At 37.6% G+C, this 24576-nt stretch overlaps 3 protein-coding genes across 12 annotated transcripts in view; 1 reads left to right on the top strand and 2 right to left on the bottom strand.

The window, feature by feature from the left end:
• Positions 1–10: 10 nt before the first annotated feature.
• On the bottom strand, positions 11–15389 carry LOC137188192 (AP-1 complex subunit sigma-2). Of its 6 annotated transcripts, XM_067597700.1 has the most exons (7): positions 15233–15389; positions 14325–14503; positions 12188–12296; positions 11911–12048; positions 11157–11187; positions 7072–7134; positions 3886–5702 (listed from the first exon to the last, which is right to left on the bottom strand). In XM_067597700.1, the coding sequence occupies exons 2-6, from the start codon at positions 14501–14503 to the stop codon at positions 7082–7084; spliced, it is 510 nt and encodes a 169-aa protein (XP_067453801.1). In that variant the 5' UTR covers positions 15233–15389; the 3' UTR covers positions 3886–5702; positions 7072–7081. The 6 variants fall into 6 exon arrangements, with proteins under 6 accessions (XP_067453803.1, XP_067453802.1, XP_067453801.1 ...); XM_067597702.1 differs by lacking the exons at positions 3886–5702; positions 7072–7134; positions 11157–11187 and adding exons at positions 11–2820; positions 9087–9161 and having other exon boundaries at positions 15233–15388; XM_067597703.1 differs by lacking the exons at positions 7072–7134; positions 11157–11187 and adding an exon at positions 9087–9161 and having other exon boundaries at positions 15233–15388.
• Positions 15390–16331: 942 nt separating this feature from the next.
• On the top strand, positions 16332–22238 carry LOC137188188 (retinoschisin-like). The gene is made up of 6 exons (XM_067597692.1): positions 16332–16790; positions 17201–17226; positions 17330–17534; positions 19065–19206; positions 19300–19495; positions 21492–22238. Exons 1-6 carry the CDS (start codon positions 16739–16741, stop codon positions 21642–21644), a joined length of 774 nt encoding a protein of 257 aa, XP_067453793.1. The 5' UTR covers positions 16332–16738; the 3' UTR covers positions 21645–22238.
• The window catches only part of LOC137188187 (cyclin-dependent kinase-like 5), a 35690-nt gene continuing 33167 nt past the window's right edge, over positions 22054–24576 (bottom strand). For all 5 annotated transcript variants that reach the window (XM_067597688.1, XM_067597686.1, XM_067597689.1 and 2 more), the window contains one exon: positions 22054–24512. In XM_067597688.1, coding sequence (XP_067453789.1) covers positions 24156–24512 — 357 coding nt within the window. In that variant the 3' untranslated portion in view covers positions 22054–24155. The remainder of the gene's footprint in view (positions 24513–24576) is intronic.

Here is a 24576-nt window from a genome sequence, read left to right as displayed (position 1 = left end):
AAACAAGCTGTTTGTGACAGTACAGGCTCTCTGTCCCGGAGTACTCTTTATTGCTGAACTTGACAGGAAAACACAATCTTCCTCCTTTGCCTATTGTAGACACTGTAACAGCAAACTACACAATTCATCCTTTGTCAGAAAACACAAGTCCAGTAATATAATAAACAGGTTGCACTGCATTCATGCTTCAGCTACTGTATATTTAACTTTTCTCACAGTATAGAATAGCATAGATTCTATCGGTCACACTTCTGAGATACAGCATATCATGTACTGCATACATTACACATGAAAATGCTCATTTAAAATAATACAAAAGTTATAATAGGAAGATTTCAATATTTCAACTGTGATATACAGAAGATGTTGCAAAATAGGAAAACCAAAAAGTGAGCATATATAAAGATTTTGGTTTTAGTTTAAACAATACCAGCTTCTTAAAAATGTACATAGTGTGCAAGAGAAGATAAAATACAGATAGAATGCCAGTTCATGTTTGTACAGTCCTGTGCACAAGGCATTTTACATTTTACTAGGTTTCTATTATTTTTAATTACTCATCCAAGTGGCTGGAAATCACTGACACCACTGATGTTTTATTCATGTTCATTCAAGTTTTAACTATCTTTTTTTCAGAGTCACAGTAGTAACACAGTAGTAGTAAATCGGTAAGTTTACATGCTGTACAGTGTTTGACTTTGTCAGTGGCCAAAGCTTCTTGGTTTTTAACATTACCAATTTGGGGTAGACAGTGAAACGGCTTTTTAAAAAAGGCCTTGCACACCCTCACAGGTGTTTTCAGTTAGTCTTCCTGATGAGCTTAGTAGGTTGTAGTTGGGTAGAACTATTACGTGAGGTTACCAAACTCCATGTGCTGATGGGAAACAAAGGTCTAAATAGGTTGTGAAACAAAGCTAACAGGAGAATGAGGGAGATGTCAATCAGACACAGTCCAGGCAAAGTATCTGAAAACACCTGTGAGGGTGGATGTTAGGTGTGTGAAGGTTTTAAGGTCAAATACTCAGCAGAGATGCCTCGGCTTTAAATTGTCGTGTCAGAGTTCTATATGATTGGCACAGGCCTGTTTTTATATAACACTGTTATTAAACAATTCTTAAGTCATAATCACATCCAGTCTGAAAGTGTAAAGTTAAAGCTGCATTAATCAGATATTTTTTTAGATTAACATTAAATCAAATGAATACATTTAAGTATAAAAGGTGTAGCTCATAGTAAAGAATCCAAAGAGCAACTTCAACTCAGTAGCTCTGCGGTGCTTTTTTTTCCTTTTTAGCTTCTTTTAGCTCACTGTTTTGGTTTAGTTGTCACACATGTATTGTATGTTCAGTCTCACCACTCTCATTAACCCATTTTCTAGCAACAGCAGCCAGTTGTATCCAGTAAACAAGCTCTGAAAAGTCCAGTGTAGGTAGTAACTAGCTGGTAAACAAAGTCAAATACCTGGGAGCTAAAGATCCAGATATTATTCTCAGTAGTTGGTGGAAACCAAAACAGAGCTAAAGGGCTGTGAATATCAACAGGTGGTCAGAAATATGACCGCAATGAGATGATGATGTTGCGCCAAGCTTTTTTTTTTTTTTTTGCTAACAACAATGTAATAAGGCCATAATATTTCAATGCTGTGTATGTCAGCTAGCATCTAGTGGCTGAAGATGGACTAATGCAGCTTTAAGTGAAAAGATCTCATTGATTAAATTCTGCCTCGACAATACTGATTAGATATTTAAAGTGACTGGAATATTACAATGTCAATCGCTGAAATGTTTTCATCACAAAAAACCTATAAGAGAGGTACAGTAGCGAAGAACAACATGAAGAAATGTCAACAGTCAATTTAGTTCTTGCACATAATATATCAATAAAACAAACTCAATGCACTGACCTGCTACACTGCAGTGGCATGCAAATGCTACTGAATTATGGAGCATTAACAGATTCTCTCACTTCAAATAAACAGACATCAATTTCTCAAGAGATTAAGGCATTCAACAAGGCATGAACCTGTTATTAGAAAGACCAAACAGACTATAGGAGTAAAACAGTCCCTCATTATATGACATACAACAATTTCTATTTTCAAGCCAGTTTATCCACAGTGATTTCACTTCAGATTGCAGCAGTGCATTACAGTGTAAGTCAGTGGGTCAATTTGAAATGCTGAATATGTCTGAAACTATGATCACAATGCAATGTTTAAGTAACAAAGGCGAGATGAAACATACTTCTTTGGTTTTGTAAATGTAATACTTTTGACTTCCCTTTACAATATCACATATTCTTTGGGTCTAACACATTTGTAATTCAGAACTACTTCTAAAATTGTGAATCTATTTTACAGAATACAATGATCACATCAGCTTTGGTCAAATATAAATCAAGCAGTTAACTCAGTACAGCATCTACCTGTGGACCATAGACCATACAATCTATGCTGTGGACTGAAAAGCAGCAAAAACATTTTTTAATTATGCTGCATTTTCCCTTAGTATAGTAACAGTTAATGTCATTACACTGAACAAATAGATAACTTAGTAGAAAACATACAAACAGTGCTACATTGTCTGTCACAGAGTATTAAAAGGAGAAAACAAAAGCCTTGTTGTGGAGAGATGCACAGGGAAACCATGCCTGTGTGTGTGACTGTGAGGTTGTGTGTGCTCAAATGTGAATTGGTGTTGGTAACGGCTACGTACAGCAGAGTAGCTGGCAGAGGAGGGAGGGTGTGGTGTGTGGATGGTGATGAGGGCCATTTTATGTCAGTCCAATTTCCTCCAGAACACTGCGCGGGGTCTCTGCGTCCTGTGAGGGGAGAGAGGAACCACAACTCCAGTGATCAGTGAGCTGCACACCACTCATTGATCATAGCAGATTTCCACAATAATGAGTCACAACACACACTGCGACGCAACATTTTGTCTTATGTCACCACTGCCTCAGCAGCAATAGAGGTGATGGGAGAATTCACGGACATGGCAACCACTCGGTTGTCAGCTTTATGCAAATAACAGTTTACCCTCTAAATTGTGAATGATTATTTAAGGATTTGATACTGCAATTAGTGGATAAAACTGTGTTAATCAATACTTTGGGTATTAACATTGAATCAAATTAATACATGTAAAGTGAGAGGGGTGAAACCAACAACTCTGTAGTTCATTTCACCCTATTTGAGAATTTGATACTGCTCTTGATATGTACTATTATTTGTTAAAGCTGCATTCATTGACATTTATACTATATATATGTGCACAAACACACTCACATGCATCATTTTGCCAAAATACTTGTTACTTGTTATGTTTTGTGCCTAAGCTAATGTGACTAACGGCACAGATATTATTCATATTCTTGTAGCAGAAAGAAAGAGAAGCACTTACTTTTGCATCCTATAACAAGGTTCAGCACAAAGTAAAGAGAGTATTTGCATCAGAGCAGTGAGACACAAATCTAGCCTTTTTTTATGGTACAGTAAAAGGAGAAAAACAACCCACTTCTATACAGAGACTTCTGTAATGTCGTGTCATTTTCAGTGCGAAATGTTCAACCCAGATCTTGAAACATAAACTATGCATTATTCACCAATTACAGCCTTTTTTCTCTTGGGGAAGATTTTGCAGAGGCGATGAATCTCTAATTGCCCTTTTATGTGGGCTAAACATGTTCGTCTGCAAAGCAAATGGAGCTTGGTACAATTCAGCGGTAAGGTTATTGGGATTGTTTTTCTCAAATTAGAAGAAAACAGTTGCAGTAAAAATGAATTACTATTTACTAAATGTCAGACTGAACTTCAAAAGGTATCACATGTGGGGAAAAACCTGTTTACACAGGGACCAATCAGTTATAGTAAAGAAAGACACCAGTGTGTTTAATTGTCAAAGAATCATAAATGATTTATTTACCTATTATATACATTGATAAAAATATCCTCAGTTTATCATAGTCTATAAATGCAATCTTTCTTTATTAGTAGAACACAAATGAACATTGGCAGATCATATAAAAGATTTGAAGTGCTTAGCCAGTGTGCATTTATGATAGATGGATAATTTGTAGGGCTAATTATTTCACCTCTGTTTAAATATTATTGTGGTGTAGAGAGCAAAAAGAGCTCTTAGTTAATTAGTGCAAAGAGCAAATATTTCTTTAGCATTAATCCCACAAGTAACACTTACCTTGAGAGTGGGCTTTTCTCTATTGATTTAAATAAGAAATTATCAGGGTCTAAAAATAATTTTAAAGATTTAAAAATAACATACTGAGCTTATTATTGGACAAATGTCGAAAAGCTAGTATGTCTTCTAAGAACAACAACTCCTAGTAATCACAGCAAGGACAATACCTAAAAACATATTTTCTAAAGTGAGAAGATACAAACATAAGTGACAAATCCACAACAGACATGATAAAAGGAACAAGTAACACATGACGTCTTTTGCATTCACTGCCACCCATGAACGTGAGTTCAGTCACAAGAGCAAGAACAATGAGGGAAATATGACATTTAAAAATGATATGATGAACACCTCTTGGACATTAAACGGTAAGGTCCTCCATGTTTCTGAATTAACATGATCATATTTTGTGATCAAGCTTTTCTTTTTAGAGTGCTCACTTTATACATAAATACTCGTGCCTTGATGGCGGACTGTATATTTGAACACAGTCAGTCACATTTGTGCACCTGTATTACAACGTGTGCAACAGGGGGCAGACTTCCCCCACATATTTTGAGAGGCACCGGCACAGATGAGCAGAAAAGGAAGTAGAGATTTAGTGAGGAACATCTATTATAACAAAATAGTTTTGACATGATTTGTCTTTTACTTGACAAATCAATACTGTAAATGTGAACACTCTTCAAAAGTTTAAAGAGGTGACTTTCAATCGTGTGCCATCCTCATCCAATAATGTGCAGATTTTCTTTCAACCAAAAACTACAGCAACTGATTTCAGCCAGTATTTAGTAATTTAGCTGCTGAATCATTGGTTGAACTAAAAACTGCATTACTTTGTTGAGTTTGAAGTTTCATTCTTGACCTTGGAAATAGGTCAAAAAATCCTCAAAAATAAAAAATAAGCAATCTTAAATCAAGGTCCACTTACTAGATTTCTCCCAGAGCTTTAAGCAGAAAGCCCCAGAAGAATTATAGTACAGTAAGTGGATCAAAGTCCTTGTCAAACAACTTTTGGGCAGCAAACTTGCTGCTTTACAGTGATAATAATAAAAAGAGGTGTTCAACTGGTGCAATGAAACCAACATTAAGAACACCAATGACAGGCATGTAACAATATATCACCACAAAACATATTATGACTCAATAAACATATTGGTGACTCACTTCTGTATAAGTGAATAGTATTAAAAAGTAACATTTTCAGGCCCCAGTAACAGGACCTATGCTTAATCCAGCTTGAGTGTGTTAATCATTTACTGTAGTTTTAATCTTCTTTTAACTTTGTGATAATATTGTATCATGACTGCCATGTAGTGAATTGAATAGTGAGCTGAGAATATTGTAGCATCCCAAAACCAGTGACAATGACAGGTGCTCAGAGGGCAGAGAGAAAGGTGCCAGGCACTGAGGAGCTCAGCATGCAGGGTGGATAGCAGCAGCAGCAGCAGCAGCAGCAGCGATGGCAGCCATTCAGTACACAGGCACATTAAAGTACTCATGACGGGGCTGAGGGAGAGAAATGCACACAGCTTAGAAAACACAACAACACTGCGTCCTACTGTAACAGCCACTTCTTCCACAGGACATGCAGGAGACAGAGCAGCAGGCAGGAGGTTTCACTTGGTGACAAAGACGAAAAACTCTCACCACTTTCCAATTTTCTATTAAAGATATAGTTTGACTTTTTGGGGAATGTGTTTATTTGCTTTCTTGCAAGTTTTTGATGGCGCAATTCTCATGTCTCTGTGCTTTAAGTATGAAGCTAGAGCCTACAGGCGATTAGCTTAGCATAAAGACTGGAAGCAAGGAAAAACAGCTAGCATGGCACTGTCCAAAGTTAAGAAATCCACCTACCAACATCTCTAAAGCTCACTAATTAACATGTTGCATTTTATTTGTTTAATCTGTAAACAGACAAAATGTAAAAACCACAATTTGTGGGATACATACTCCAGGAAGTCACTGCACCTAGCTGAGAAATTGTTCCAGCATTTAACCCCAAATAAAACCACAAATTGTTGTTTTTAAATGTCTATTTTTGTTCAGTTTGAACAAACAAAATACAATATAGAGGTGCTGGTAGGTGGATTTATTTTTACGTTTAGACAGAGATAGGCTAGCTGTTTTCCTGTTTCCAGTCTTTATGCTAAGTTAAGATAAGCTAATGGTCTGCTGCTGTTAGCTTTTCATGAGAGTGGTACCAATCTTCTCATCTGAATCTTGTCCAGGAAGTGAATCAGGGCATTTCCCAAAAAGTAAATCTATTCTCTAAACTTGAATTTTAACAATATAGTTTGTTGGAGAATTTTACTTTTCCTACGTACCCAAAGTCGGACAAACTCAGTGTTTTTTTTGCTTAACAGTGATGTTAGCTTAATTTAGCTCATATTCTTTACGAAAAGACTTGAGTAAGAGGAAAAAATAGTAAATTCCCCCAGAAGCAAAACACTTATTTGAGTTTGGGTGGGGTGATATGAACACTTTGAAACTAACAGCTATGGAAACAGTTTGAGTCCTGTTTCACTTTCAGTGCTTCTTAAATGTATCTAACTGTAGGCACACAGTCAAAGTGTCAGTTATCCAAACTGCAGAGATTAAATCATATAGTAGTGTTGACAGTGTCAATGAAATGTTGGAAAATGGAAAACAAATACAGACAGACTACAACAAACTTTGTTTACAATACAAACATGTATTTTCAGCTGTAGAGAGACTGTTACTATTGACGGGAGACCAGGAACAAGACCAGGAACACTGTCTTACTGGAACTGAGCTACAGACAGACTGACGCACAGTGTAAGAAGACTGAGACTAGTTCTGACTAGGGGACTCTAGTTGTACAGACGGCCTAAATCCACAGACACAGAGTATTCACCTCAGCAGGCCTAATTCTGGAAAAGACCAGAGGACTCAGAGGCCACATTTGGGACCATCATACCTGTGAGGCAAACATTTTTATAAAGACAAAAAGTAAACAAAATGATGCACCACTGGTCAACTAAGGTTAAGTGAGAATTTCTCAGTAACCTACAGTGTTGACACATCAACAGTATATGCTCAGGGACCAGGACATTAACCGTGCACCACCATAATAACAATGCCTTCTTCACTGGGGCTTCTCTGCTTAATCTATCTCGGATGTCTCAAACACAGAATTGAGCTGAGCTGGAAATCTTCTGAGGCATCATTATTCCAGAAGAAGATGTGCTTGCTGGCACCAAAGTAATGGCCCGCTCCTGAGAAATGTTTCATTAAAGGCTTATTAAAATAGCTTAAACCAAATCCCTTGTGGTATGTTTTCCATGTAATTACTGCACTATGCACTACTAATGCCAGAGGCACTAGATCCAAATGTACCTCAATTCAACCCCTGCAGTATTTCAACCAAGCAGTTTCTTTTGTATCCACTATGTTCTGCAAGATGACAGTAACTTAAATTCCTCAAAATGAAAATCAGGGAATGGATTTTGTTTGTTTGTTTGTTTGTTTGTTTGTTTGTTTATACATCTTATACTGAATTTTTGAAATTTTGACAAAACATGAGGAAATTCTGCATCTCACCATTTCAATCACAATGGTTTAAAACTTCAGCTGATTAGCCTGATTACTAAATTACACCAACAAAGAGTTTGATTACAAAACTGTTTCTCTATGTGCCATCTCAAGAAGCATTTTTGAATTTGATCTGAATTCTGTCCTGAATAAAATGACCTTGATGATAATTTGTTTTCTTTGCATAGAAAACCATAAAAACATTGAAACATTTTTTGGTTAACACTAGCTCAAAGGATACAGCTGGCAATATTCTTTTTTTTTCTCAGTCAACAAATCCCATGAAAGGAACAAAAATAGCTTATTCCTGTGTGCCATAGAGCTCCACTGTAGTCCAAAAAACTATAAAAAAAACACAACAATTACTGTATTACCATGAACATGGGCACTGTAGTTTATTTTGAGTCAATCTCACTTATGCTACTTGCTAGTGCACAAAATGTGTATGTGTACCCAAATATGAAAATAGTCTTCTACTACCCAGCTGTTTTAGGAAATGACAAAGCCTTTTTAAAAAATAAAACAATATATTGGCCACCTGTTTTTAAAGATTTATATCTTCAGTTGGAACAAATGGGCTTGAGGCTGAGTGCCACACGTAAGTTAGGGAAGTTGGAGAGTATTAAGAGATAAAATCACACATTGTTGGTTTTTCATGGTATTTGTTGACAATAAAAAATATAGAGTAACACCAGCCATATTCACTAATATCACGGCATTAATTAGAAGAGCACTAGAACAGCTACCACAACAACATACTTTGGGGTCAAATGGCACCATATGTAATACCTGGGGAATTAATATTAGTACAAGTTAATAAAATACTGTTTTAACAAAGTGTTACTGTTCAGAGATCCTTTTCCACCTTTTATAACCAGCATACATAATCATTAATCAGCAATTTCATTCAGTGCTGTTAGTAAAACAACAAGCTACTCTTCACACAGGCAGCATAGCTCTTTCACTTCAAGTTACAATCCCAATTCAGAGTCACTTTTAACATATTACAAATTGCATCCATGAGAAAAATAGAAATCAAATAGATTACTTTGCAATAATGTCAAAATGATCCAAATTTAGATTTTAACACCAACAGCTTCAACCAAATTGAAAAGTGTTGGATTATGCCACCTGTAAGTGAAACTGAGTGTACTCAGACATGGCCTAAACGTTCACGTTTTAGTCCATGCCTGTTATGACCCGTACATTGCGTCATGTATTTATCACTCAGAGTCATGAGACAGTCATACTGACAGAAGTACATGCAGGTAGGAAGTTCACAGCACACAGTACTGGAAACCCATGCTGACCGACTGACTGCACCAGTCTAGTATTTACCAATTGCCTGGATGGACTCTAGGCCCTTTACAAGATCTCCTCATTTGGCAAACTCCCCCAGTCTTCACTTTGGCTCTATAAATACAGAATTGAGCCAATCAGAGACCTCTTTCTCTCTCCCTCTCAGGGAAAATGTGGGCTGGCAATCTTGGGGTTTTGACCCCCACTTCTACCAAAGTAAGAATTTCAACTAAATGATCTTAAATAGCTTCTCGCTTCATGTCCTTGAAAGGAAAAAGCCTACATTAAGAACTTACCATAAGCCTTTTAGGATCACTGTACAGTATGTTCTCTACACTGCAGCGACCGGATGGCCTTGCTGACCGTAAATCAATGAACACCTTCACAGTTTGTCCTCGGGGATTATGGACTTGGCTGCATCTGGCTCACAGCTAATGGTCATGGGCCACATTTGCATTTTCTAATGCTCCATGAATTTATTGCTAATTTAATTACTTACTTTAGGCTTCTTTATATTCCAGGTTTGGTAATGTGTAAAATGTCAAAGTGGGGTAAGTTTTAAACTGTTTTACCCTTGTGTTCTGCCTATGTCTTCTCTATATATCTTTATTCAGTGATATTTTCTTATGGAAAAAGGTATTCCAGCAAAACACTCATCCACATAAAGCAAGGTACATCACATCATCATTGTTTAGGATGGATTTCTTTTAAAATACATGTGCATACATTGACAGGAGGATATTAATGGTCGATATTGGTAAATCTCAAGTTGCTTGTAACAGTATGAATGTTGGCAGATGTGTTTTATACATTTTTAGGTTTTTTTTAGTATTTATTTTTCTTATTTGTTGTGTAGATATTCTGCAGAACTGTATATATATTATTAGGTTATTTTTAAACTGCATACTATCCTGGCTCAGTGCATATTTTTATCAGTAATGGCCAAATTTGAAGAATCTTTGCCATAACTATTCATGTCGTGTGTTTAAGTGCAATTCTCCACTGGATGTTAATGGGTTTGCAGCAGTGGCCTGATTTTGCTTCCCAGAACTCATTAGCAGTGGCCTTTCGGCTCACTAAACGTTGAGCAAACAAATCCAACAACAACCATCAGCCTGCTGACATTGATTAGGTCAATACTATACGACTTTGTAATGCAGTGTACATTTATGCCCCATTTACTGTATAGTCAACATTAAAAACTGCATCGACAAACCTTTGAAATCATTCTGACAGTATGTTGTTTTGCATTGTATACGCAGATTTAAACGGGTAAAGATATCTAGTTTTGATATATGACATTAACAAAGTGAAGTGAAAGAGAACCTCTTTTGTAACTAACATTGATACAGATCTGTCATGCTGTGACCAGTGTTTGTTGATGTATGTGGATATGCTTACAGTCAGCATAGTAACTGCAGTGACACTGTGGTTTTGCTGCTGTAATTGTGCTCCCTAGATATAGAGAGCCAATGTAGGCCACAAAGCGTTTGAGTGGTCTCAGCAATGCAGACAATGAGGCTTTGTTTCTGGGCTGCAACCTGAGCTCCCCTCATTCAGCTGTCAACCGAGTCCAGAGAGACTGTAAAGAATGTGTGAATTCTTTAAGTGGATAATCACATTATTTCAGATATTTTAGTGACACTGGAAGGAAAAAAAACAACTGAATGTTTATACTATGATTGTGCTATTAATGTATAACCCATAATTAAATCATCCTGTGTGTACTTGCATCTACTACAGCTGTCCACTGCCTTCTCTCTCTTACCTGATATCAAACATTATCTCGATATATACATTATGTGGCCAACACAAGTGGTTTGATTTTTCTCTTCTATTATTAAGAGATGTTTCATGTAGATATGCTGCTGATGAAGAGTTATTGGCTAGTCAGTGCCTAGGATTAAAGCTACATGGGATATATCAGGGTTAAAGTCGATATGAAGCAGAAAAACAAACCAGCAACTTCAATATCTATAATGTGTTTATGCCACTTGAGATATTGCTGTTGCTGCTGTGTTGTCTCTGCTGGCGGTGGAGGTGAATCTACTTCTAAAGGTACTGCTCTAACACTACAGCAAGGGCGAGCTAGGTTTTTACAAACTGTACCTGAAAACAGGCGCGTCTGAAAGTCTATATTCTGTAAATCACAACAGTAAAGAATACACAGGCAAAGAGAGAAATATGTCAGCTGATTAAGATTAAGAAATGAAATGGAGGACGATAAAGCGCTGTGAAGCCAATGAAAGGGAAAATCACAAGAAATAAAACGTAAGACATTTGACAAATGAAGCTGAATGAGTCTATTCATGCAGCTCAGGAAATCAAAATTAATTAAAGATAGAAGTGGATTTACCACTGATCAGAAAATTGTGCAAAAGGAACACCAGGAAGAACTATTAACATTCAAAGACTTCCTAAGCAGACAGCAAAGTATCTTAGGTATAGCTACTCGTTTCTGTGGTTCTGTGGATTTCTTTAAGTGACAGTAAACATTCAGTCCTACCTTTAATAACCCTGAGTTATTAAAGGTAGGACTCTAAAACATACCTGCTCTAACTCACTAACCTACACACTAAATGACTAAAGAGTACCACCTAAACAGGTATCACTTTTTAAGGGGGGGATCTTTCATAAAAGCTTAGTGATTTAAGTAAATTTGAAGTACTTAAATAGTACCCTTAAGTGAAGAAGTACTACTAATGTGATATTCCACTTCTCCTCTAACTGTTTCTATGTCTCCTGACTTTGGTCTCAAGAAACAGAAATGTAGATTACTAATGAGGTGGGAGAAAGAAAACTTAACAAAGTCATCAGTATGAAATCGATATTGTGCCCACTTTGATTCTATTAGGTGCCTTACCTCCTGTAGCAGGTCAGCCTGCTCAATGGCCTTCAATACATTCTTTTTGGACGTCTCCTGAGCTTCCCCACCCAGCAAGAATTCATCCAGAATGAAGTAGGCCTTCTCAAAGTTGAAAATAATGTCCAACTCACAAACCTGTTGAGTTAAATAACACTGATTATAAATGAAAATAATTTGTAGTCTGTGCTCAACAGGTGGCAAAAATATGATTAACTGTTGCATGAATACACAACATTTGAAAACTAAGAGAAGAGAGGACACAGCACAAACGCACACTGCCAAAGTATTTATCCAGCAGCTCCACGTATCTGTGGATGATCTCCAGTGTGATGAGCTCGTTGTCCTGGTCCTCTATGGCACAGCAGAAGTACAGGCTGGCATATCTGCAAAAAAAAAAAAAAAGACAAAACAGCCGATTTCAGCTTGACAATTCAAATAGAGAACAACAGCGTTTAAAAAAAGCATCCTTCATGGTGAAAACTGCAACGTCAACCTGACAAAGAGGATATAAGAAAGAGCTGACGTTATGCGTTTTTATCATTTAGACTTGATCTCCAAGTGATATACTGTCTCCCAGCTCGCTGTAATAGTGCTGAGATAGTGGCTCCTTGTTATTAGGGGCTGCTGTTTACTGTGGGCAAGGTATTCATTTAAAAACCAAAAGCCGGATGCAGGAGGCTGTATCAGTTAAGCCTCGTTCTGCCATGGTTCTTTATCCCTGATAATCCCTAAGGCACTCTTTAAGCATGTGATGATTGGCTAATAAAGGAGCAGGTCAGTTGATCCCACCAGCAGGGCAGGAAGGCACAAAGGGCTACCCTGTTGATTTTAGAAAGACAAAATACTGGCTCAAGTCTCAAACTCTACAAGATTGCAACCAGTTGGCATTTCCAATCCATTCTCAATTGATTAACAGTTGTCTTTGAATTCTTGAATTGTTTCATGGTACACTCCATCATTGTCTGCTGTTTGTACAAGTGAATGCAAGGCACAGCCAAGCTCAGGAAACACAAAAGGCTCCAGTTCAGTTGTTCAGTTGTCTGTGGCGCAGAGAAGTGAAGCAACAGTTTATGCTACCAGGCATAGAAGAGGAAGTAAAGGTGTCAAACCTTTTGAGGCAAATTCATTACTCTTTGCGGATGTTGCCAAAATAATTTGCTTCTCAGTGTTGCATTTGGCATCGTGATGACACAGTTAGACACTGTGTTAAACATGGCTTTGTTCTCAATTAAAACATATTTTTGGAACGTTGTTTATGACTTTTTTAGGGTTTTATAGTCAAAAGGGGATGTCTTTTTCGAGTGTGGCAAGAAGCCCAGAGCCTTTCTTGGGATTACATTTTCAATTATCAAGTATCAAGGTGATTTAATTTGGCAAAAATGTCAGCAACAGAAGTTCCTATAGTAACAGATTCAGCCTTATCGCTGATCACAGACTGATTTTGACACAAGGTCAGAATTGAAAAGGTATGCACAACTAAATCTAGATAGCTGAAACTACAAGGTTTCTGTTGAGCTGTCTGGACTATTTGTTCTGCTTCAGTGCAACATTTGATATTTTATGTTTCATATTGTGTTATTTTACATCATAAGTGGCCTAAAAATCAAACAGCAGCATCAGTTATTGTGTCCTGAGGCTCAGCTGGCTCTGCGGCATGGTACCATGTACCTACAAATCTGACCTGACGTCTTATTATTTCATTTTTTTCTCACTGAAGTTTCTGTGTCCAAAAGTAACAATGAAATGAAGTATCTATGGCTTCTCATGTCTTGGTACATACTCGATATGTTCTCAAAAATAATTACCATTCTTGGACCTCTTTCATACATTTGCTGAAGGTGTAAGTATTTTCATTTTTGGCACAGAATTATTAAATAACACTCAGATTGTAACTCCTAAGAAAAAGAACTTTTGACATGTTGGTCTTCATTACGGAGAATAAGATATGTCCTGACCACTGCAGTACAGATAGATTGTCAGGCAGCAGTCCCAACGACTTAACAGTCAGACGACGTGTTTAATGACACTGATATACCTTAGTATTACGTATTAATATTAAAATGGCAAGGTAACTACTTGAAATTGTTTAATTTTTGGGGGTTAATAAATGGCTGAGGGTCACTGACGAGCTCTGGCACTGAGTCTGTTCCTGTTGGGTCACCAGGGTTCACCAATAGTCTGCCTGCCCGTCCGTTGGCACGGCAACAGAAAATAATGAGGCAAAATTAATGCTCTTTCTTGTTGTAGTGATGACGCCTTCATCTCTTTGATAAAACTCTCCCAATTCCCCAACTGAGTCGTGTCTATGAATGATAGGTCTGTGAATTGCCCAGACAAGTGTGAGAATTGTATTCTGAGAGCGTTCACCCGGAAAACACTTTGTTCATAAACAAGTCCCAATCTCTACCTACCTCTTATACACAACCTTGAGGTCCCTCCATTCTAGAAAGCTGCACATTTTGGGCTTTCGAGCCAGGACTGTCTGCACCAACTCTCTGGTGATCTTCTTTTTCTCCTTATCAGACAAAGGCACGTACCATTTCTGAAGCCTGAGCTTGCCTTGTCGACTGAACAGAAGCATGAACTGCATCTGAAATGAAGAGACGGAGAGAAAAAAAAAACACACACAAGAGGAGCTGTGAAACACTGAGAGATGGGAGGAAGGAGTGAGTGATTAAAAGACATCCGCAGAAAGAGACAAAAAGCATTCAGAAGAACACATCTCAACACTTTTTAGGTGATGCTGTGTGATGTTCAGGGTCAGACTGATTCAGACAAGTCAAAAAAACTGAAGAAATTATAGGACAATTATAGGAGAAGTGCACAAGTATTTACCAAGATGTAAGACAAATTCAGTTTAATTCGGTCATTCAACTCAGGAAGTAAATAATTGCATCTATATACCAATTAAATATGTTATATCAATAAGATTGTTAAGTAATTAGTGTGTATGGTCTGCTGCCATGTGTTTAACATAAACAGAGCGCACCGTTTCACTTCCTGGTTCAAATTCAGCCTGAGCGGTTAACCACAGACAACCTATTGAATATTTTCATTTCACTGAAAAAGGTAAAACAAAACTTGACATTTTAATAGCCAATTCAAACGCCGGTTCACTCCGGTTATACCGCAGACATGACTGAAATCATAACCTCGCCTTATCAACAGCTTGACGGAGGCACCGTTAATAACACCGTTATTCGGCGGTTAGCTTGTTCAGCCACCGGCTGGCCTGTTTAAAACACGACATGCGACCGAGCGAGCATGTGTGTACATTTTCATGTAAATTGTCAAATTATACAAGCTCAAAACTACTTACCTTGAATGAAAACAGTGTATGCCCCTATGAAGAAATGAACTACCCAACGCCACCCTGAAACACGCCCAGTTGGCATCAAGTTTCTGATTGGCCAATGGAGCTTTCATACCATTGCTCATTGGCTAAGGTTTTATTTTTCGGTAGTCCCCGCCTTTTCGATGCTTTAATTGGGTAGTGTGTGTGTGAGTGGCTGATAGAGACGTCAATCAAAGCACGACGGGCTTGAATGGTTCCGCCCACTTAAACGTCATTAACAGAAGCCTCAGCTAAAGGTTAAACGGACGGAATAACTAACTTTATTACAACTAGAAGTGGCGAATTTTATAGGAGACATAAGAGTGTGATACATATGGCTTTTGATAATGTACAATATTACAATACTGTATAGGCTACAATTACATATAGAATGTGAGCAACAAACACTCGTATTAAAGGTTTGGTTCACCTAAAACAAAAGATAAATACATTTTAAAAATCTCAATTGTTGTTCATGTTTCTCCTGTGATTTGAGATATTTGTCTTTGAAATTTCTGCTTCTATTGCAATGCTATATGCAGGTGAATGGAATTTATGTGATTTTTGGTTGATTCATTTATGTGAACTGACCCTTTAAACTACATTTGCGATCTTGCAGCCAACTGGACACAGACAAAGTGCAAATAACAAATTACTTTGCTTGAGTAAGTGATTTCACATAGTGACGTCCCATTTCTCATGCAGCATTTGGAGCCTTTGCAACCTCTTGAAGACACACTGCTCACACAGTTGAAAGAAACCTTAGTTTAAATACAACAAGACATGACATGTGTTTTTATGCCTTTATTAGAGAACTGATAGTAGATAAATGACAGGTCATGAGGGGAGAGAGAGATGCAATAATGACTTGCATAAAGCAGGATTTGAGCCGGAGATGTTGCAGATCATGGTCAGCACCTTAAACCCCCAGGATACTCTACTTTTATATTATATTATATTATATTATATTATTTTATATTATATTATATTATATTATATTATATTATATTATATTATATTATATTATATTATATTATATTATATTATATTATATTATAGTTGTGAATGTTGCATTAGGTTTTAACATTTCAAAATATTAACACAAGCCTTTGCATAGGTCTTGGATTCTCAACTTCTTTTGCATTTGATCCCTCAAAACAAAATATTGCATGCGACTCTTTCAACCAAAGAATGTATTTTCCAACCCCTTCCAACTTTCCAACCCCTGGCATAGATCTTGTCTAACATGGCGTCCATGTATTCATGAGAGCTGTAATCCTGATAGACATCGCTGCCACCATGACACTTGACTCATGAGGAGATGATGATGTATTCAGCACAGGTGCAGTACAATAGATGAAGCAAAGGGAGGTGTCTAAGGACCAATAACGAGTATTAGATAAAGCCACTGCACGCCTGTGGATTACAGTAATCCTATCCACTAGCGTTGTATATCACACACATTGCATTCCAGCACAGCTGAAGAAGACGATGGAGGTCACTGCTCGAGCTGCTGTGCTCTTCCTCCTGCTTCTATCTCAGGGTAAGTCACTAGTGTAAGGCACCAGTGTGAGGGATATTATACTCTCTGCCTGAATGGAAGAAATGAGGAATCTCTGTAGAACTTACCTTAGTCTTTTTGTGCAAGATAGAGAAACTTTTTTTCTGAACTAAAATATAGAAATAACTATATTTCATTATGGTGACAGTAGCAAATGAGCAGTTATGTGTTTGTTATTGTCAATACTGTCAATTTTTTCTATATTATTCCATTTTTTTCTCAAAACCAGTTTCTTCTGGACACATACCGCAATTTATACACATATATTTAACAAAATTGTACTGATTTTGTTCCTTATTTTCTCTTTTTGTTCTGTCAATTTGGTTTTAGTTTACACATATTATTTAAATATCTACTTTTATATTCCATGCATTCCTATTGATGTGGTATAGCCCTGACTACTGTCCACACACAGGAGGTAAGAGTCCAATAGTAAACCACCTAAAAAAAAGTCTGAAACGTGATTTTAATTGACTCTGAGAGCAAACTCTGGATTAAATCCTTCCCTGTTTGTCCTTCAGGAGGAGGAGGCTGTCCAGGAGGAGGAGCTGCAGGAGGAGGACCAGCAGGTCATCGAGACATGGACGTCAAATGTCAAAGCCTGCACCTGTGACTGTGAATCTGCTGAATCACCTACACGCATCCCCACCGTCATCTCGCCTGTCGCCCCAACCTCACTTCTGCCACCACCACCACCTCAGAGTCAACCACTGAACTGCATGCCAGGTGAGGTCTGCTGACCTGGATAGACTTGTAGTCCTCTGTTTGTCCCACTCACAGGGATGTTGGACGTCCTTTATCTGCTTTGAAAGTCATGCAAGCTCTTCTGTACCAGGCCAGTATGTTATTAAAAAGTGATAAATGGGATACACATAGTCCTTTTCATAATTGTATTATGTGAGGGACGATGACATGTTGGGGAATATTACACACCTGAATATTAATGTATGGCAGAAAGCTCTCCTGTGGAGTTTTTGGGTGTCTGTGGACACACAGAGAGTTGCAAACGGTGTGATGGATCACATAGCCGATGGTAGCTGTGTGATCCAAATGAGTGTCCTCAAATGCACTCAGCCTGGTCTTGGCTCTGTTTCTTCATCTCTGCGGGGCTTTAACATCGCCATCCACAGTGATCTTGAGATCCTCTTACTGGGGTCTGAACTTGAAACTTTTATTGAGATAATGACAGTTTGGAGTTAAGAAACTGTGAGGAAGAGAAGTGGAATGGTGAACAGCAAATGCTGTTAGATAATCTCATTACCTGTGCAGGAATGTGATGAGCAGATTAGGGAGCCTAAAATAGGGCTTGCCCTTCGTCTAATAGCTTGATACTGGGCAAGGAAGCACACATCAGATGCTGTCCCGATCATCTTCCTCTGCCTTATCACGCAAACGTTCGAAACTTCTAAGAAACTCAGTTAATCACTGAGTGTGACAAATAAGACACATCATCAAGTGACTTCCTCCTCCTAAAAGTAACTTCTAAGAGAATCTCTCAAGTGATCACATATATGCTCAGAGAAGGAAAAACCAATCAGAGATATGGACAGATATTGTACAATCTTTGAAAAAAATCTTTACAGTTTACTCAGTGGTATTTTATTCTGCAAGAACATATACAATTATACATTTTGAAATGAATTTTATTTATATGAAATCTTTAAATCTCAGCAGTAATTAACATGATATTAACATCAATCTAAGATATTTGTTATGTATAAGTATATAAAAAATAACATAGAAAATCGGCTGAAATGGAAACAAAATTCAGCTGCCAGACATTCTGCTATTGATTGATGAGGTACATCAAAGAAATCATACAATAAGGAGAATTTAATTTGTTTTGAAAAAATATAAAGTAACAAAGAAAAAGTGGTGTACCACCCTAAAGGAGTGAATATATCAGGTAAGAACAACTCTGTTCTTAATTATACTGCTTCAGTTAATGTATTATTCATCATGAACAATTATATTTTGTACAATCAGACAGAAAACAGGTGTGTTCTGCTCTTAACCAAATTAAGAGATCTCTGGAGCGCTCTAAAATGTAACAACATCTCTAAGTCAAAAAAAAAAGTTTGCTCAAGAGCTTTTATTCTTAAGTTTGTGAGTAAAAGTGACAGATTTTTACTTTTATCTTTTTTACTCTATCTTCCAAATTGGTCAAATCAAGTCTGTCATGCATTACAAACAGCTCAGCCTTGTCTTGATATCCGCAGAGAGTTAATGAACCATTTGAAATTGTTTCCTCCACAGAGTGCCCCTACCACAAAGCCCTGGGGTTCGAATCTGGATCTGTGTCATCAGACCAGATCAGCTGCTCCAATCAGGAACAATACACTGGCTGGTACATCTCCTGGATCCCCAACAAGGCTCGTCTTAACAACCAAGGCTTTGGGTAAGTCATGACAACCCACTTTTCTTCTTCTTATGACCATTGTAAATATACGAAAACAATTGTGTATTTTGACTGTATTTTTGTTTTTGTTAGGTGTGCTTGGCTTTCCAAGTTCAATGACCAGTACCAGTGGATCCAGATTGACCTAAAGGAGGTGGGAGTGGTGTCTGGCATCCTCACACAGGGTCGCTGCGATGCTGATGAGTGGATTACTAAATACAGCATCCAATACCGCACCGTGGAAACCCTCAACTGGGTCTATTACAAAGATCAGACAGGCAACAACAGGGTAAGTACTAATACTAATCAGCAGTGTGGGGAAACTGAGTGTGAATTTTGAATTGTGTAAACTTCACAAATTCAAACATGCTTTAAATTTGCTCAAATTGGATCGTTCAATTTTTTCTTGGACAATCCATTAACTGTTTGGTGTGTAAAATGCCAGCAGTTTGATAAATACAAGTCCTGATCAAATCAAGGCAAGAGAGCTGCCCATCACAATCACCCAGAGCCCAAAATTATTCACTATTGTAATTTAGGATGACAAAAAGCAGCAAATCTTAACATTTGAGAAAATAAAATGTTTGCTATTTTTGCATGAAAAATGATCCGTTAGTAGAAGAACTGCAGATTAATTTTCTGATCAACTAATTGACAGAAAACGTCAGTCAGCTTATTAAAGGAAACTTACACACCGACCTTGCACTGAACTTTAAATATCTTTAAAAAATACGTACAGTAGTAGTGACCCAATGATAAATATCATAAAATTACACATTCTCTGGAAGACACCAGTTTGTATGTGAAAGAAGTAACCAGGAGAACTGCACATACAGACTTTTTCAAGCTGTTTCATTAAGGAAATACAATAATGAACAGCCTCACAATAGCTGCTTTTGTCCAGATAGTCATAGATATTCAAAGCCAAACACACTGCCTGTACATCACTGAGGTTTAATGGAGCATTTATCCGTGTTGTCTGTTGCTGTTGTCGACTTATAAACCTCCCATTTATATCAATCATAGCCTATTAACAGTGTATTGCTGGTAAGGTGAGGGGGAAACTAATCATCAATGTATTTTGAATCAATGGTTCAATCAAGGGGATCTTTTCTTGTGACCTTTTGTCATCAGGTGGATGTCAAACAAAACATTTCCCTTCTCAGACTTTTATATTGTACATGTAATTTTCAGAGGCCTGAAGAGGTTAAAACAACCAAGTATTATACAAGAAAGGCGCAAAGGTCAGATTAAAGTCCCTAATTCCGATTAAAAGTCTTTAAAAGTGTTGCAAAATTTAGTCTTCATTATTTCCTCTCTCGTGCTGCCTTGTTAGCAGTTGGTTATTGTAGTAATCAAGTAATCAAGTAGAGTCAAAGTAGTCAAACTACTACTCAAGTAAACGAATCAAATAAGGCTTTACTAGATAATAGAATAAAATGATTTGCTGCTTTTTGATGTCTTAATTACAGTAAAGTGAATAATTTTGGGCTCTGGATTATTATGATGGGCAGTTCTCACTATTTTCTGATGTTTTACTAACCAAATAGTTAATGGATTGCTGAAGAAAATGATCAGCAATAGATTGACATAATAACTTTTTACTAAAACATGATAAATTGTCTGGGCTGATATTTTCTGATCCACTAATCAAAACTATAGATGGGATCTTTGAGGAAGTCAATACAGTGATATCAGCATGTTGAACAGATCCTGTAAAGCTTGTTATCACTATAACTGACTGTCATTTTCTCCTTGATAGCAATACGTTAGACTTGTCTCCTTCTGCATCAGATTCATGTTGTTTATGCTGACTGAAAGGTTCCAGCACCGATGAAAATGCCACGCTATGAGTTCAGATGTCACTTTTATGAAGATATATTTTGTTTGAGTGCATCCTACTGAATAATCTCTCAGAAAAAGGCGACACAACAGGGTTTAGCATAGCATTTTTGATGTGGGGACTTTAGTTTTCACTTCTGTTTTGCTTTCAAATGGTCCTCATCAATTTGTATATATAAAAATCTATACCAAACATAATGTGGAATCCAAATGTAAAAAAAAAAAAAGTTGTCTCAGTTTATTTTAGTTTAAAATGAGACTTTGTAACTTTTGTTGATCAGCAGCCACTAAGTGACATTTAGGGGACATTGATAAATGCAAGATTAGCAAAAGTGGAGAAGAAGTGGCCCAGTTTTTCCTGATTCATGACCCTGAATAATGAATGTGTAGAGACAGGCGTGATATAATGACCCGTAAATCTTTATATGCTTTCCACTCTTCAGGTCTTCTATGGGAACTCTGACCGCTCCTCCACGGTGCAGAACCTGCTGCGCCCACCTATTGTGGCCCGTTACATCCGCCTGCTGCCGCTGGGCTGGCACACCCGCATCGCCATGAGGATGGAGCTGCTGATGTGCATGAACAAGTGTTCTTGAAGTGCACTCAGCCTGCTTTCCCTTCCCCTGCCAGCCTGCTGCTTGCCAAAAGGGGGACACTGGTCCAGCATCTGGAAGATCTATCGTGTTACCTTGTAATGACCTTCATGTTTTTAACATGTCTGTCTTTCTTTGGCGAGGCTCGAAGCAAACTAAGTCTGGGCAGGTGGACATGTTTGGTGTCCTTTGATGCATTGTTTTGTCTGTCTTAAAATCTGTATAAATTAATTGTTTTAATATTTAAATATCCACACAACACATTCCAGTTGAAAAGGCATTTTTGGAGGTCTGTGTTCTTCATGAAGCTACAAGAGAGAAATAAAGATGTGGTCACTCATTCCTAAAAGTCTTTGAATTAGAGTCAAACACTGTTTTGCAAAAAGAAAAAGAAGATTGTACAAGCTCAGTGTCAAATCAAACGAGTTTGTTTTTATTTGAGATTTACTGTTACATATGTAAACATGAATATTCTAAAATTGTTAAGCATTCATTTGTGGGTTTATGTTCTCATGTAAATGCTCTGTTGGAAAAAAAAAGCAGATAAAACACTGACTATGCTACTAATTTGTGTCTGTAATAAAAGCACAAACTTAATACTTGATTTCATTTAAACAGTTGAGATAAACATCTTCTGTTATAAATATTACCAAACAAGTAGTCACACATCAGTATTAATATAATACACGGTGTTCCTTCAGCAAAACATTAATCCAAAGAGAGAAACGTACTGTGTCGAGTACAGAGTGTGCACGGTCCTCACAGATGCACCACACACAATACGATACGGTCATGTTTGGACTCAGTGTGTTTACTGTGGGAGCGTCAAGTCTCCACACACTGTGCACATGATGAACATGAAGTGAGGAAGAATTTACAGAGTCAGAGCAATATTGCTGAAAACACACAGTCTCTTCAAAGTGCAACGTTAAAAAGTTTAAGTTTTATTTTTCTGCCGAGCTACTTTCATGGCACTTTATCTCAGACAGAAAACGATGTTACAGTGCGGAGCGTCTGATCCCACTGTGGTTTGAGATTTCTTTAACGCTCGTCCCAAGTGGCTCGATGTGTGAAATCAGTTAAAAATGAACTAGTACACCCAGAATGGCTTTTGAAATCCTCTAACTGCTGTAAAAATTGGTGTGTAACAATGATTAGGAAAAAAAAACAACAACTTGCATTTCATGTTTTATAAATCAAATTTTTACAGCAGTTAAACTGTATATAATATTTTGGATGTATTTGTGCATTTCTTTAACTGTATTAAACAAGTAGAACCACTTAGAAGAAGCTTTTGTGAAATCCTTATGTAGGAAATGAGCAACAAAAAGACTTCCTTGTCTCCTGGTAGTGAGGGAAGTTATCAGAGAGAGTCACATCCTTCCATTTCAGATGTCCTTTGCCATAAACTGGATCCTTGAAGTTTGCTCAAAACAGTGCAACCTATCAAGGTTTTACTACTGTATGATTCACCAATAAGGGTGCTTCATAACACTCGTACATACATAAACATTTCAGCGTTTAAAGAAATTAATTTTAGATTACAATACTACAAAAAATACCTTCTGTATATTCTGTTACAGTGTTATTATGTTTGTTCTATTGGACGTGATTGAGGTGTGACCATAGTTTTAATAATTTTATATATATATGAAACTGATGCATGACAAGTCAGTGCCTAACTGTTAATATGCTGTAATCTCAGTCAGAGAGAGTAAATGCAGTGCTTCGTTATGTCCTACAGAGGGCGATGTAGGTTAGGATTTCTGTCAGTTTATGGCACCATAGTGTCTAAAATGGCTGCATTTCAAAAAGACATAAAAACCTAGATATCCTAAAACAAACAAACAAACAAACAAAACAATCAAATCTAAGCTTTATAGATTGTCAGTGCCAACAGCTATATGTTCAAGAACAAGACTGCTTTGACATTTTGAGCTCCTGTGACCAGTATGACAGAGCACATCCAAAAGCAGGACAGTTTGGACGAAGAGTTACAATCCCGAGTGAGATGAACACACATTACTGACATTACTGTACCAATCTCTATTGTAACAACTGATAAAACTTTATTTGTTTAGAATGCCTTAGATAGTCTTAAGGAAATACTACGCAGTAAAATGTACTATATTTCTATATTGAATAGAAACAAAAATACTTACACTTAAAATCTACACTTTATCTATCCATTTATATATATTTAATTTGTAATGTATTTACTTTATGATACAAATTATAATCAGAATTACAGAAGTAATAATATAAAGTCTATCAAACATGGAAGCTTTAAAAAAACATTAAGACATAAAAAGGCTTTTGGCCTGTTTGCAAGCAGTGTTTAAACTGAAGGTTTGGTATCTTGTGTTTTCGTGTGTGTGTGTGTGTGTGTGTGTGTGTGTGTGTGTGTGTGTGTGTGTGTTCAGCAGGTGTACTGTTACGCAAGGGGGGGATGTGGGAGCAACAGAGGGGGAAACAGAGGAGTCTGAGGTGGATCTGAGAACTTTAGATTAGAGATCACAGAGCCGTCTCTTTCAGGTCGTTGAGGTTTGGCATACGAGACCTGGAGGGGCGTCCGAAGCCGTGCCCGTTCTGGCCCCCCTTGATGCTCATTTGCTCCGGGTAGGGGTTTCCTTCAGGGCGGCCCAAGGCGGACGTGTGCCAGCCGGACTCCAGCTGTGTGGGTAGTGGGTAGCCTGTCTGTCGGCTCTTCAGCTGGGGCGTACTGACCCCTGAGTGACCCCGGCTTTCGGTGAAACCACCTTGAGCAGCTGGATTAGGTAGCGGTTGGTAGCGCATATCAGAGGGTGTGGTCTGGTTGGAGGATGAGGATGAAAGGTGCAGGAGCTTGCGCAAAGACTTCAGTGGCTGACTCTAAAAAAGGACAAGTCACATGACAGAAGATCAACATATTTAAACCAAATCTTTCAAAATAAAA

This window comes from Thunnus thynnus, chromosome 8 (assembly GCF_963924715.1).
Source record: "Thunnus thynnus chromosome 8, fThuThy2.1, whole genome shotgun sequence".
Classification (NCBI taxonomy): domain Eukaryota; kingdom Metazoa; phylum Chordata; class Actinopteri; order Scombriformes; family Scombridae; genus Thunnus; species Thunnus thynnus.
Note: the sequence above shows the minus strand (reverse complement) of the source record. Positions and strands in the feature narration are given on the sequence as shown.

Coding starts and splice junctions, on each gene's coding strand:
- LOC137188192 (XM_067597699.1), bottom strand. CDS start 14,503: ATGCAGTTCATGCTTCTGTTCAGTCGACAAGGCAAGCTCAGGCTTCAG. Junction 12,049..12,187: donor TGGATAAATACTTTGGCAGT/GTGCGTTTGTGC, acceptor TTAACTCAACAG/GTTTGTGAGTTGGACATTAT. Junction 11,188..11,910: donor AGGCTGACCTGCTACAGGAG/GTAAGGCACCTA, acceptor TGTGATTTACAG/AATATAGACTTTCAGACGCG.
- LOC137188188 (XM_067597692.1), top strand. CDS start 16,739: ATGGAGGTCACTGCTCGAGCTGCTGTGCTCTTCCTCCTGCTTCTATCT. Junction 16,791..17,200: donor CCTCCTGCTTCTATCTCAGG/GTAAGTCACTAG, acceptor GATGTGGTATAG/CCCTGACTACTGTCCACACA. Junction 19,496..21,491: donor ATCAGACAGGCAACAACAGG/GTAAGTACTAAT, acceptor TCCACTCTTCAG/GTCTTCTATGGGAACTCTGA.